Here is a 15,755-nt window from a genome sequence, read left to right as displayed (position 1 = left end):
ACTAGTATCAGAACCAATAACTCAACTAAAACTAAGAATCAGTTGAAGGAGGTCTCTTTTGTGCCGTCCCTGTCTGTAACAATGAGTTTTATGTCAACAAACTTTCACTCTTCGTCTCTTAAACAGTAACTGGTTCCTCGACGTTTGGCTAGCTGCACCGAAACAGGAAAATTTACCCGTTAGCCCTAAAGTTCAGGTTTGTAAGGAAGTTTATAAATGAGGGCTGTGTGGAGGAGAACTTTCTGAGTCAGGTGACATTACCAGTAATTAGTTACTAATTACTTTTTTCAAGTAACTTGACCAACACTTCTTGTTAGTCCAAACCCGTCTCATTCATAAAGTGTTTTACAAACCCAAACATTAGAGCTAACAGGTGGATTTTCCCATTCACGTCCACTTTGAGACACTATTGTCATCTTAAAAGTCGTCGTATTGGAATTTGTCACTCATTGAACCAAGAAAAAAAAAAACGTTTCGGAAAATTTACATTACATAAAGGTCCATTTAAACCCAAAGCCTGATATTTTATTGACCCTAACAATGTAGCTAAACTTTGATTTTTTTTTTATTTGATTTTATTGATTAGCATTCAAATATCTCAATGAATACAGAACAAAGATCTACCACAAAGCAAGAAAGCACGAGACAAGGCTAATCAAAAGGTATTGGCTGAAGCATTTGCTTATTACGCCAACCCTTTTAACAAAAGATTTTTTTGCATGCAGCTCCTGTACACAGGGCTCGAAGCGAAGAATAAAACAAAGCAAAAACAAACAAAGAAACAAAAAACTTTCCACCTTAGATAATTAACTACATCAAAGCAAAACAATCAAGAGTTTCAGTATTATTATTTTTGCTCTTTTCATTCTTGATTTATATATTTTTCTAATACTCTATTTTTAAACATGTTTTTAAACAAGGAAAAAACTTTTTAAATTACTGTCATAACTATTCCACAGGTTAACTCCTCTAACAGAAACACACTTAACTAAACAATGACTTAATCCATTGTGGGGAAGAGCGAGCTGTGTGTGAAAATAAGGCAGTTTAATGATAGTTGCAAACGATGCTCTGTTTTGGATTTTCTTACTCGGTCAGTCTGGCTGAAGCTGACTGTGGAGTGAGGAGGATCCAACTGCACACACATTATGGACGAGCCGTTTATTTAAGGCCAAGGTGAAACTAAACAATAACCTGAAATGGGTGAACTAATATTAAAACATGAAAAAACCCTGAATGTGAACATGAAGCCCTGGCATGCATGACAAACCTAGAAACATGACATGAACATAGCAGACAAGGAGTGACTGAAAACACACAGACTAAATATACTGAGGAGGTGATCAGGGGACGTGAAACACACGAGGAAACAGCTGCCTGGAATGAACATGATGGCACCACAGGGCAAGTAAAACTAAACACAGTGAACATGGGACACCAGACCTCTTCAAAATAAAACAGGAAACATAACAGGATGCAGACATGAAACACATGAACTTAAACACAGGGGTGAAGACACAAGGGGAATCTAATGAACAATGAACCATAACAGCAACCAAGACATAAGACAAATTAACTAGATAAGCTAAAAATGAAACTAGAACATAAATGAATAACAAAATACAATGAAACTCAAAACACTGGGTTGCATGAGGCAGGACCGTGACAATGTCCAGCTCCTGATCAGGATGCATCCTAATCAGATAAATGAACCACCAACTGGCTCCTTTTACTGAGGAGTGCAAACAATAATAGGATATTTTCTCTCACATTTCCAGTAATTTACTTACAAACTGAGAAGACAACAGATGTAAAATGTTTCAGCAGCTGTAAGTAACTGTAGAATATTTGTTTTGTGCTTTCATTTTTAGAAACGTAAGTCAGCAGTAACTATAGCATGCAAGCATCTGAGTTTTGTTCTGGACTGGTTGGTTATTTCTTTGAAATAAAATATTCTTGTTCTAGTTCAGGGGTGGGCAATCTCAGTCCATGAGGGCCGGTGTCCTGCAGGTTTTAGATGTGTCCTCGAACCAACACAGCCGATTTAAATGGCTAAATTAGCTCCTCCACATGTCCTGAAGTTCTCCAGAGGCCTGGTAACGAACTAATCATGTGACTCAGGTGTGTTGACCCAAGGTGAGATCTAAAACCTGCAGGGACACCGGCCCTCGTGGACTGAGATTGCCCACCCCTGTTCTAGTTCCTTAGTATGGTTCCCTCTCGTGCTTCTGAGTTTCTTCTTGATTTCTTGTTTTTTATGTTAGTTCCCTTTAGGGTCCAGTCTTTCTCTTTCTCGTCTCTGTGTCCTGTCATCAGTGTCCCCGTGTTTACCTTCTTTCCCCCGGTTATGTTCTGTCTCTGTGAATACGTTAGCAGTCCTGTCCGTCTGTTCTCTCCCTTCCTGTTCCCGTATTCATCTTCCTGTGTTTTGTCCCTTCTCTCCCCAGTCTGTCATGTCTCCATGTCTGTTGAGTCCAAGTCCCAGTGTCAAGTTCATGTTCCTTAGTCTGAGTCTCAGTGTTCGTCTGAGACTGTAGACATTGAAAAGTCCATAGGAGACATGGTATCTGATTATACCTTCTCCAGAATTGTCTAAGGAGCTGGAAAAGAAAAGCGTCTGGACTCCTCGAAGACGTTTCATCTGAGAAGCTTCTTCAGTTCTAAGACCGGTGAGTGGTGGCGAGTCCCAGATTTGACGTCCTATGGGAGTGTCCCCCCAAGAGGGTCATGGACCCCCTATTGATCCTCTACCTAATCACACAAGCCAAGGTGTGAAAACGGGTGTGGGTCACAATCAGCCACAGTTTCGGGTCAACCCACTGTGAGGCCTAGGGACAGCACCTGGCCACTGGTACAGTGATGACACCTGGGTCAAAAGGAAAACCCAAGAAGGAGAATCCTTCACTGAGCTCTGAGCTGAGGAAAGATGATAAATTTGCTTATCTTTTTGCAGAATATAGCAATGGCATTATGTTATATTGAGCCGGCAGCCGCCCACATTAAACTGTGACTTTCACGGGTTAACCTGGGTGTGTTTCCTAAATCAGCAGCAGATGCTAAACAGCTGACTATTCTGTGAAAATAGTTAATCTGCAGATGAAATATGTGAAACACAGAAAGTGGAACATGTAAACTGATCAACTCAGTTAAAGTAAAACACAGTTAACCTTAAATACCAGTGACACTCTGTTTACTCTGATTCACAACCGGAGGGCCTTTGAACAAATGAACAGTCATGCACTACTTCCCCAGCTGCAGCCTCAATTCATCCATTATCTACCAGAAGTGCTGTCGAGTCTAAACGAGTGTGTGGTCTCAGCTTGTGAATTGGAGATTATTCATGTAAACTTCAGGAGTTGGATCAGACCTCACAGACTCGTCTTCCAGGTTCTCTGGTTATATAAACCCCCTGCACTAAAATCTGTTTGTTCTTGTCTTCGTGCCCCACTCTGCCTTTTTCAATTCATTAACCTCTCATTAGTACACGAGGATCTGCCTGGCCTCTGAGGCCGTCCCAAACCGTAACTTATTCCTTCGGCAATTATCTACTAGAAATGCTGTAAAATCTAAATAAGACGATGGTATCGGCTTGCAAACAGAGTAATCTGCTTTCTCATGGATCATACAGAAATGATTCGGACCATGCAGCTCTGCTCTCCCAGTTTGTAGCTGTCCACATTTCTGCAGCGATCTCGTTTGCAGCCTGTGGTCTTATATAATGTTTTTATAATTGTTATAGGATATTAGTTAAAGAAGATGAGTCTCATTCTTCCAATCATCACTCATAAAACACATCACCTAATGCAGTGCTGAATAATTCATTCCTATAAAAGGAGTGGCATTTGACAACTTAAGAGTGATTTTGAAGTCTCATGAATTAAACATTGTGGCTCTTGTTTGTCTGTGGATGCAAATGGCAACATAGGTGGTGATGTTAATGCCAGTGATGCATCTCTGAATGACAGCCTGAGTAAAACGAAGAAAGGGCCTTGATGAGGGCTAAGTGAGGATAACAGGGGAATACTGATGGAGGATTGCTTTGTATTGCTCATTTTTGGGGTTATTCCTTCACAGTAATTAATTAAAAAGCTGAATGTAAGTAGAAGCTCTCTTAGACAAAACGTACATGGTAAAGACGTCTCTTCATATGTTAAAGTAAATGATTTCCATAGTCTGTTCTGTTCCTCAGTGATGTTGTAGTTATGGAGGTTAATGAATCATACTGTCAGTATTTATTATGCATAGAGCCATGGAAACGGGCTCTCGTGAGGTCTGCTCTCTGCAGTGTCTCAGACCTCAATGATTTCAGCTCCACGGATCTACTTTTGAGCCACAGCAGAAAATATACCAGCTGCAAGGAACAGACTATGAAATAATGTAATAAGAACAAGACTGAGTGCACTGCAAATGGTGAGTATAATCCTGGACTCAGGATACAAATCAGATCTCAGGTCTTACTCAGATCACATTATTCTTGGGACGTGTGATGTAATCGCCATACTGTTGTGTACAGTTTGAGGAATATATTCCAAATATACCCTTATACTCTCACCCCCAACTAGTCACAAGAGATGGCGGCGGGTCCCTAAACTTGGTTCTTCCAGAGGTTTCTACCTGTTAAAAGAGAGTTTTTCCCTCCCAGTGTCGCCAAGTGCTCACTTGCTTGATTGTTGGGGTTCTCTTTATTTTACAGTCTTTATCTTAAATATAAAGCACCTTTAGGTGATTGCTGCTTAGATCTATATAAATACAAATTAATTCAGTTGAGTATATATGCAGCAGGCAGGGGTGAGTTTAAAAGTCGGGCATGGGGTGTTCAAGACCATCTGTAATGCAAGGCTTTCCTAACATTCTTTCTAAATCTTTTTTTAAGATTTAAAGAGAAATATGACCAAAGATCCATAGAGGCTGGAGTCCATCACAGCAGGCCAGACCCCAGGTGCAGGCTGCGTAAAGACGCCCCTGAGACAATCCATAACAGCAGGGTGCAAGATGCTAGCAGGCAGGGCATACATGGAACGCCATAACCAAGTGGGCGGCATAGTGTACAGGAACATCTGTGCCGAGTATAACCTGGAAGTCCCGAGGTCAAAATGGGAGACGCCCCCAAGGCTGGTGGAGAACGACCGAGCTAAGATCCTGTGGGACTTCCAGATACAGACGGACAAAATGGTGATGGCTAACCAACCGGACATAGTGGTGGTAGAGAAGCAGAAGAAGACGGCCGTAGTGATCGATGTAGCGGTTCCCAATGACAGCAACATCAACACGAGAAGCTGGAGAAATACGAAGGGCTCAGAGAAGAGCTGGAGAAGATGTGGAGGGTGAAGGTGACGGTGGTCCCAGTGGTAATTGGAGCACTCGGTGCGGTGACTCCCAAACTAGGCGAGTGGCTCCAGCAGATCCCGGGAACAACATCGGAGATCTCTGTCCAGAAGAGCGCAGTCCTGGGAACAGCTAAGATACTGCAGGACCCTCAAGCTCCCAGGCCTCTGGTAGAGGACCCGAGCTTGAAGGATTGACCACCTGCAGGGGCGAGTGGGGAATATTTTAAAATAGTTTTTCTTTTTAATCAGGTTTGTACAGTTGTTATTGGGTTAGTTCTTAGTAATTCTTAGTTGCACTGCACTGCAGCATGTGGCAAAAAATACACTTTAGCTTTGAGCAGTGGCTCATGGACGTGGTCGTCCCTCCATCTATTTTTCTTACCTAGTTAATTTCACCTTTCACTTTTGCTTCTCCTCCTGCACTTCTCTGTGGAGTCACAGCCTCCTGTGCCCGTGAGGACTCGTTACTAGCTGTTACTACTGTTGACTGTGCAGCAACAGCAGCTCCAACAACTAACTTGTCTGCTAATTTTGACTCATTTTGCTGCTTTTATTTTCAGTGTATTTTTATTTTTCTGTCTCAGCTTTTCACCACTTCATCTGCACTAAACTCAGTTCTACAACCTGTGTGAGTGCACAGAGAAGGTATGGGAAGAGCTGGTGGCGTTAAGAGATTTAATTGGGCAACACGGTATCTGTAATGAATTGAAAAGTTTAAAGTTTAAAGCAGCATGAGGGATGCTCTCCTGTGTTTTAAATGCACTTTAGAACAGCACACAGCAACACTACATATGAGCGGGCGTAGGGAGGTTTGGGGTCTTCACTCACCCCGGTTCTGTTAGCCGTCAGGGCTGGGGGGCTGGGAGGAGGTGCTGGCCGTCAGATTGGGGTCTGGGATGCGGGGCCTCCCTGCTACTGCAGATAAGGAGGTGGCCTGCTTGCCTCCACCCCAGAGAGAAGGGTTACATCTCCTGGGTTTAGGTGCGGCTTGCCCCTCTGGGGGCAGGGTACCCGGACCTGGGATATAGAGTATGTTTGGGGAGTGCGACTGTCTGTGCAGTGTCTATTTGTGTCTGTCTACACGTTGGGTGAGTGCCGAGTATTTGGTTGTGTATATGGGGGTGGGAATGCACATTTGTGTCCGCGTGCACCTGTTCGTCTGTGTCTATATGTCAGGTTGGGTCTTAGATCTCAGGCCCTCCAAAGTACGGAGGCCTATCTCCCCTCACCACACTCCCTGCCGGTGGCTGATGCCCTCAGATGTTGGTGTGTTGGTGGTTCTTGTCGACTGGGGCTGGGCGCTCATGTATGTACCGGCTCACTCCTGGTGGCCGATTGGCGGGGCCTGGCGCCTGTGGCCCGGCTGGGCCCCTTCCGGGGGGTAGGATGCCCTCAGGCTTCTGGGCCTGAAGCTCGGTCCTCTCTGGCACAGCTGGCTGCCGGCAGAGCCCGCGGGCACGCCACTGCAACCCCCTCTGGCCTCTGCTCCGTAGCTGCTGGGTGACCTCTCGTTTGGGGCTCTACTCAGCTCTTCCCAGGAGGGTGGCACGGTTCCCCCCCCTTTGGTGGTCCTCCTCGGGTCCTCGTACTCTGGGGCCTCTGGATGTCTGGGGCCTGGATCTCCTCCATACCTGCTTCATACCCTGGGGGACGGGGCTATGGCTCCCCACACTCCCTAGCAGATCGAGATGCAGATGTACACACAGGTGTGCACACAGGTGTGCACACGGGTGTTCACAGACGCGGACTACACCTTTCTTGGCTGCTGCCTCAAAGCACATTGTGCGCTGTCTATCTTGCGTGCTGCACAATAGCGTTTAATATTTAGTATCTACTGTTATCTACTGCTAGCTAGTTTATTGTGATGGTGCTGTTTTTTATTATGTTGCTGTTTTTTTTGTTTGCTTTCTCTTCTGTTTTTTTTTCTCCATACAGGTGATCCAGGTGTTTTGTTTGTTTTTCTTTCTTTCTTCCCCCCTTTCTCACCGTCTCTTCTCCCCTCTGTTTTTCTTTCTCGCCCTCTCTTTCTTTCATTCTTTCTCCCTGTCCTATCCCCCAGTGATGTCTGTCCCGTTTGTAGCAACCGAAAATAAAATAAATACATAATTATAATAAAGGTCAATCAAATGGACCAATATGGCAAGGCCATGATGATCCACTTGGTAAAATAAATCCGCTTGGCATCTTTCTTGGCCTTAAGACAACAATTCTGATGGCTAAAGATACAAACGGGACAACAAAAAAAATAAAATAAAATAAAATAAAATAAAAAATAAAGCAGCATGAGGGTCTTATCTGATGTAATGTGGACTGGAGTGAGATCATTTATGGAGGTGTTTTTAATAAGTAAAATAATTATTCATCATAGGATTTACAAACAGATTATTTCCACTTCTTCACAGCAGAGTGGACCAAGTGGTAAAAAAGAGACTGGACGTTCATATGATGGTGTTCCTGCGTGCAGTGCTGCCACCAAGTGGTCCAAATGAGCATATGTCCACAAAGAAATGTAAAAAATCATGTAATGAAGTTAAGAATTATGAATTGAGTTTTATTAGTTTCATGGCAGTGCTCTGTCTTTCATGGTCCTGGGTCTTTGACCCAGTGTTTTGAGTTTATTGTTATTATTATTTGTGTTTTGGGGTTTTGAATGCTGGGTTTCTGGGTTGGTGCTCCCTCTGTTGGTCCCTGGTGTTCCCCTGTCTCGTCAGGCTAATCAGGTCCAGCTGTGTCTCCCACCTGTGTGTGATTTCCCAGTGTCCCTGTGTGTTTATAGTGTGTGTCTGCCTGTGTTCCTTGTCGCGTCGTCTGTATTCATCCTCTGTGTCACCCTGTGTTATTGCGTACTCTGCATTGCTCCGTGAACCTCTCGGTGGCTCCACCGTGTGCTGTCCCTGCAGTCCTCCTCTCGTGTTTCAGGTTTGCCGTTCTATAGTTTAGTTTATCCTTAGTTCTGTTTTGCCATCCCCACTTTGTCTTCTGTCTTCTATAATAATCACCCTGCATCTCATGTAGTGCTGCATTCGAGTCCTTTTCCACACATCACACGGCTGCTGCCCCAGTCGTGACACTATCTGTCTCACCTGTAAAGCGTAACAACAATTAGAATCCATTAGATTTCATATTTCTGTATAGTTTTCATAATTATATCCTGTTCATAGCCTGTACATACTTATAGTTATAGCATATTCATAACATACCTTCATATACATATCTGTACTTGTGACATGAATTCTATTCTATGTGTATTTTCTTTTTGTTTGTATTGAATCTTTATTTCTAACATGTTACAAAAGTACAACAACAACAACATCAACAGAGAAAAAAAGAGACAAAAAACAAAGCAAAACAAAAGGAAAACAAAACAATAATAATTATAAATAACTTACATGTTCAAAATGGAGTAGGACGAAGCATAAGCTTATTTAGTCCCACCCCCCTTTCCACTATTTGATGATTAATAGTCTACACGTATTCTTCCTCTTTATATCTTCCTCATTACAGTTACATGTTACATGTATTTCTTATTTATGTTTATCATATATATAGTTTTTTTTAATCATATATATATATATATATATATATATATATATATATATATACAGCCACAGCAAAATGGGTGTCTACAGCTGGCAGGCTGATTAACATTGTGGAGGATGAGGGGCTACTTGAAATAATTTGCATAGAATCCAACGACTGCATGTATAAATTGCCTTCAAGAGCCACCACTGTAACCAAGATACACAACTTGTATGAAAATGAGAAAGCCAAAGTCGAGGAGGCTTTGGGGCAGACCAACACGGTTGCACTCACCGGAGACTACTGGATTTCTCTAAGTAATCGCAGCTACCTTGGGGTAACAGCGTATTATTTTTCACCAGAGTGGGAACTTCAGTCGCATGCTTTGACTGCTATGAAGACGGATGAGAGTAGGGCTGCCACAATTACTCGACTAGTCACGATTACGTCGACGACTAATTTAATAGTCGACGCGTCGTTTGAAGCTTTGTAAGATCCCAAAAGACGCAGGAATAAGTAGTAGGATTTAAGAGTGTAATAACGGACTGAAACAGAAGATGGCAGCACTGCATGTACAAGGATGCCAGCTGCCGTTAAACCCCGAAGAAGAAGAAGCTGTGTCCAGTATCGTAGCTGTGTCCAAATTCGCGAACCGTATCCTCCTGTGCCCGCATCCGTAGGCCGATTGCGTTACAGCGACACGACGAAGGCTGTCCAAATTTGAAGACTCCAACAAATGCATCCTTCATTTTCCCCAGATTTGAAGGATGGGTCAGGTGTGTCCTTTGTGGCCCAACCTATCCCAGAATTCATAGTGTGGCCCAGCTCAGTTTCCAACAATGGCGGCAGCTAGTTAGTTTTAATGTTACTCTTATTATTCTTTCTGGGTCACAAAATAAACGTTTAACATATTTTCAGGCAAGAATGTAGCTGTGTAAACCTCAAATATCTGCTCAGTTTATCAAGACAGGCTGCTAGAAAAGCTGCAACCACCAAGTACCTGCAGAGGGTCAGGCAAGTTCTGAGAAGTTAGCTGAATGGTAAGAACAAGATCCAGGCTATCAACACCTACGCCCTGTCCGTGATCAGGTACCCTGCCAAGATGCTAGCAGGCAGGGCATACATGGAACGCCATAACCAAGTGGCCGGCATAGTGTACAGAAACATCTGTGCCGAGTATAACCTGGAAGTCCCGAGGTCAAAATGGGAGACGCCCCCAAGGCTGGTGGAGAATGACCGAGCTAAGATCCTGTGGGACTTCCAGATACAGACGGACAAAATGGTGGTGGCTAACCAACCGGACATAGTGGTGGTAGACAAACAGAAGAAGACGGACGTAGTGATCGATGTAGCGGTTCCGAATGACAGCAACATCAGGAAGAAGGAACACGAGAAGCTGGAGAAATACCAAGGGCTCAGAGAAGAGCTGGAGAAGATGTGGAGGGTGAAGGTGACGGTGGTAATCGGAGCACTTGGTGCGGTGACTCCCAAGCTAGGCGAGTGGCTCCAGCAGATCCCAGGAACAACATCAGAGATCTCTGTCCAGAAGAGCGCAGTCCTGGGAACAGCTAAGATACTGCAGGACCCTCAAGCTCCCAGGCCTCTGGTAGAGGACCTCAGCTTGAAGGATAGACCACCTGCAGAGGCGAGAGAGGATTTTTATTTTTTATAATTAAATTAATGAACTCCTTAAACACTGTACTAAGAAACTGAACAAATTGGAAAACTTTAAGGCCACTTTGGCCAGAAAAAGCATCACTGAGGCTTGCCTGTGGACACCTCTCTGTTGAGGAGGATGAGTGTCAACACAAATCTGAGATGGGTGATAAGTAAATGCAGCTTTTAAGGCAGCTGTTCCAAATAGCTTCCATCCTGGAAAGCCACTGGCTACTGTCAGTCCTGCCTGAAGTCAGCAGAGGGTAGCCTGTAACCTTTGTGCTCCGGAGCAGTCTGTCACAGCGTAGCTCGTGTTCCCTCACATACTGGTATATAGATGTCTGAGGTCATGCAGTTCTGGATGTTGCTTCGGCTGAACAATCATGCATCTTTATTGCCTACTGTAATTTTACGCTGTTAGGTTATTTTGTGGCAGTGTTGTAAGAATCCCAAATCCAAACAGTCGAGGGCAGACCCTGCTGTACATGAAGATTTCTCTACATGATGCTAATGGAGATGTCTCAGTGTTCACTTTGCAACACAGAGCTGCTGAGCTGCTGGGGCTCAAGCGCAGTTGTCTTTAGGGAATAGATGTTTGTTTTTTCTCACCTTTATAAGATACTGACAACCAGTATGTTACCGTTGTATATAGTGTATTATCTTACCTTTTTTTCATTGGTTGTACTTATTTGTATTTTTGTATTTCCTTCTGATATCTGTACCTGAGCTTAGGTAATGCAAACATTTCCCCGTCGTGGGATCAATAAAGTCTTATTTTATCGTAACTTATGTCCCAAAACACTATTTTACACAGCATGCATCAAAAGAATAGTATTGAGTTCTCAGAGGAGGGCTTTGCCAAAATATGAAAACTCATACATTTTTAATAAAATGTTTATTTAACAAACAAACAAACTAAAAGATAGAAAAGATAAAATAATAATCTACTGATGACAGTTTCTATAAAACACCTAGTTAGTGACTACATAACAGCAGTTGTACCTAGCATTATATAACCAATCAAAAAGTGGAAAGAACATATATTTATTCACACGGACAAAATTCAGTCTTCTAAAGTCATTGTGGTTAGAGTCGTTTCTGCAGTTTGTACAATGGCAATGATGAGTAACGACTGCCAACGTAAACTGAGAGCAAAGACATGACACAGAAAAAGCCCTCGTTTCTTTTTCACTCACTGTGTATTTATACGCCTCTCTGCATTTAATCGTTAGTTATTATTAATCTCTGCCTCTCTTTCACACTGTGTCTTTGTCCTGTCTTCCTCTCCTAACCCCGATATTTGCCCCTCCCAGAGCCTGTTTTTGCTAAAGGGTTCTTCCTGTTAAAAGGGAGTTTTTCCTTCCCACTGTCACCAATTGTTGGGGTTTTCTTTGTATTATTGTAGTGTCTCTACTTTAGAATACAAACCATCTTGAGATGACTGTGATTTGGTGCTATATGGACAAATATGTCACCTGTGCTGTACAGCATCATCATTCCTTGCTGTGTGTTGCAAAGTGTCATTAAAAACAGTAGATGGAGACACAAAGACAAAGCCACATCAGAACAGACACCACATTTCTCTGCATGCAAAATACAATGGATCATCAAAATACTGAAATATTTCAGATTTAATATTGACCAGTTATTGATTATATTTATAATGGTTTGTTTTCATTTTTTTCATTGACAAAAATCATTTTTTATCATCAACCCAAACCTGTTTCATTGTGCACATTAGTGTGTGCACATTTCATGCTTGAATAAAATTGTTTCGTGACTTACATTTGGTCTGCAACCAGAGGTACTGTATCTGAAATGGCCAGTGCAATGTCTTTCAGAACAACAGATTTGTCTGCAATATGCAGCGTGGATTTCAGGCTTGCCCAGAAAGTCTGCTGCTTCCTGTCATCTTTTGGCCACTCAAGGTATGTCTGCTGCCTCAGCAAACTTCTGAGTCTCAAATACTTCTTAGGAAGAGAGTCTGTCGGAATGGGCTCCAATAATATGAAGACCAGTGAGTCCCGATGGACACTGATGGCTCGGTGCTGAGCGAAGAAGAGCTCGTAGTTGCACCATTCGCTTTGCACAAAGTGTTTGGAGAGGACAAACAGCGTCTTGTAGCTGGACTCAACACAGTTGATGATGTTGTCTATGATCCACTCTCCAGGGACAAAGTCTCTCTCATGGACACATAGGGAAAATCCAGCACCTTCCAAAGTGGGAACCAGGTGGGTGTCCACCCAGTCAGAATCTTGATTACTGTAGGAAATGAACGCATGATAACTAAATGATGCATTGTTCAAAATATTGGAACGTTTCTTGCCTCTCCTTTTCATCCGGATCCAGACCCATAACATCTTTGTATACCATGCTCCATCACATTTATGAAAAACCAGACCTACGGCTGCAGATATAACTATTAGCACGAGCAGCGCAACTGCAGCTTGAAGCCACATCTCACACGACAGCTTACTGGGTTTGTACTCTGACAATGGCAGACCTGCAAATGACAGTGGTGTGTTACATGTATAATCTAAGGGCCAGTCCATTAACAAGGACTTGTTGAAAGCAGTGATGAACCAATAGGAGTCACACGAGCAGACAAACGGATTGCCTCCAGCTTTGAGTTTCTGAAGCCTGGGAAGCCCTGCCAAGACCTCTCTCGATATAGATGTGATAGCATTCTGGTCTATGTGAAGACTTAGCAGAGCTGGGACACTAAGATCTACCGGGATAACCTGGATGCTGTTGGAGCTAAGTGTAAGATGTGTCAGCTTGGAAAAGCGAGTCAGATCCTTTTGCATTATGGACGTTATTCCTGTCTTTGACAAGTCAATCTTCTCAAAGTCTGATGACAGATATGCAAAGACACTGTTGCCCAGGTTGTTGTTTCCAAGGCTAAGCTCAGTCAGCTGAGCAGGCCAATAGCAGTCCCCATCCAAGTGGATGGAGTTGAAGCTGAGATCCAGAGATTCTAGTGAGTTCATCTGATGTGTCTTCTGAGAGATAAAGGAAAGACTGCTGAAGCGGTTCCTGCTTAAAGACAGCTTCCGCAGTTTGGGAAAAACAGAGCTGTGTGAACACGGAGTCCACCAGAAGCCCGACTCTGTCAGCAGGTTATCTGACAGATCAAGAATCTCCAGTGATGGCAGGGCAGTCATGACTTTGCAGGGTAAAATATTCATTCCAGTCCCAGAGAACTTTAAATAGGTCAGTCTGGAGAAGGCCTCAAAGCTCATGTTTATCGTGGGATATCTGTATTGATAATGATTCACACCATTAAAGATAACTGAGGAAAGATTGATTGTGTGATTAATGGGTGGTAAATGAAAGCCATCTGGTGTATCCTCATTGTAAGTGATGTTGACAAATGAGAGCTCGTGGAGAGGGGAAAGCCACACGTTCTTCATAAACACCACCATAAACGTGCTGTTTATCCAGGTGTTTTCTAAGGTGAGATTCTGTATAAAAGGCATTGTTCTCAGGTTCTTAAAGGGGTTGTCGCTCACATTACAGCTGTCTGGAAATAGAGAGATGAATCGCAACATTTTTGCTTGTGTCACATTCAAGTCCACAAGGAGGTTCTCAAACATCCCAAAGGTTCCACAAAAAGATGCAAAGAGGGACAGTTTTTTGAGAGACTTGACTTTTGCAAGAGAACCAGATTCATACTTTTGCCAGTGAGTTCCTGCTCCCAAAGCCAGATGCTGAACAGAAACATTCATCAGGGCATCAAAGTCACCGTAGCTCACTGACAGAGCAGCTGTACTACCCAGTGACAGGAAGTCTAGCTTTGTGAGGTTCTGAAAGGATGCCGGTAATTCATAGCTGGTATACAGGTTGTTGGCCAGATCAAGAATTTTCAGCTGTTTCAAGGAAATGTCAGGGATGAACGCTAAGTCATTGTTAGATATGTTGAGAATTTTGAGTGCTGGTGTTTGGGTGAACACTGTGGCTGAAATCTCCCGAAGTCCGCAGTGAGCTGCTTTCAAAAAACAAAGCTGGGATAGTCCAGAAAACTCAGTTCCTTCCAGCGTTCGGATGACGTTGTAGGAGATGTCCAAATACTGTGTTTCGTTGGAAAGACTTGATGGAACACTGGTGATATTTTGATGTGAGAGGTCTTTGACACCTCGCATTGATGTGACGCATAGTTTGAATCCTTCGTTATTTTCCCTAACAGCTGTGCAGTCCGGTCTCATTAGGGACACGATGACTACGGTCCCAATCAAAACAGCCACAGATGTGCTGAAAACACCAACATGAATAAGAGAAGTCATTCAAAGACACGACCATTTACTGTGCAGGAATATCTTAGCACAACCAAAAAATAGCACCGCCTGAAATGTAAATAAAAGTAGAATGCACACCATTTAAAGTTCACAGTAAAGTATACGGCCATAATAAAATATTTTGAATATGATTCCAGCATCAAACAGAGAATTTGACTGATCTGAAAATCATTGTATTCAGTTTCAAAGCTGTACAATAAAATAGAAAAATAGATGTACCAGAGATGAACATGTACGTTACCTTTGTGGAGACATAGCTTCAGCTTCGACTATGACAAATTCAGGTCTGAGCGGTGTGAGTACTTTTATCCTGCTCTTAGAAGAAACTGTTCCTCTTTTTCCTCTTTTAAATTCCTCTTTCTCTCTGGTTCCTTTCCGTGACTTTCCACTGAGAAAGCAAATGTTATGTCTAAAGCTTACGCAACTGACAGGAGAAAAAAGTATTTCCTCAGAGGGTCTTTCCAATACTATGCAAAAGTCTCAAGTATAATTTCATTTCCTCATATTTTGCTAGGAAAATGAAAAATGGGTGCAGCAGTTTATTACAACATGTCCAACCATATATGGAAGCACAGTTTAAAAGGCAAAAACAGACTTTTTACAGTTCTTATGAACTTGACATTATTTGATATATTTAAAGTTTAAAGTTTGATATATTTGACTCCCTTTATTCTTCAATACAGCCTGAAATCTTCTGGGCAAAATTTTTGTAATTTCTTTGAGAACAGTTCTCCAGCCTTCTGAAAGGACACGTCTAAGCTCTTCTTTAGATGCTGGATGCATTTTGTTCCATATCCTACACCGCTTACATACTTTTGAGCTCTGGGCTCTGGGAAGAGTCCTTGATTAGTTCCAGTGTGTGGTTTCCTATACAGCTTTGATTCCAATCATTGTCACGTTGAAAGAAGAAGCTGTTGCCAACCAATGGTTTATAGACAGTATTGTGTAGTCAGTCAAA

General features: G+C 42.8%; 1 protein-coding gene across 1 annotated transcript; it reads right to left on the bottom strand.

Annotated features, from left to right (window-relative positions):
* Window positions 1–10,486: 10,486 nt before the first annotated feature.
* LOC146368948 (toll-like receptor 1) lies at window positions 10,487–15,225 on the bottom strand. The gene is made up of 2 exons (XM_084910807.1): window positions 15,039–15,225; window positions 10,487–14,753 (listed from the first exon to the last, which is right to left on the bottom strand). Exons 1-2 carry the CDS (start codon window positions 15,050–15,052, stop codon window positions 12,284–12,286), a joined length of 2,484 nt encoding a protein of 827 aa, XP_084766933.1. The 5' UTR covers window positions 15,053–15,225; the 3' UTR covers window positions 10,487–12,283.
* Between the last annotated feature and the right edge of the window lie 530 nt (window positions 15,226–15,755).

This window comes from Perissodus microlepis, chromosome 17 (assembly GCF_051167445.1).
Source record: "Perissodus microlepis isolate ML-2025 ecotype Zambia chromosome 17, ASM5116744v1, whole genome shotgun sequence".
Taxonomy (NCBI): Eukaryota; Metazoa; Chordata; class Actinopteri; order Cichliformes; family Cichlidae; genus Perissodus; species Perissodus microlepis.
This window is presented reverse-complemented; position numbering and strand designations above follow the sequence as displayed.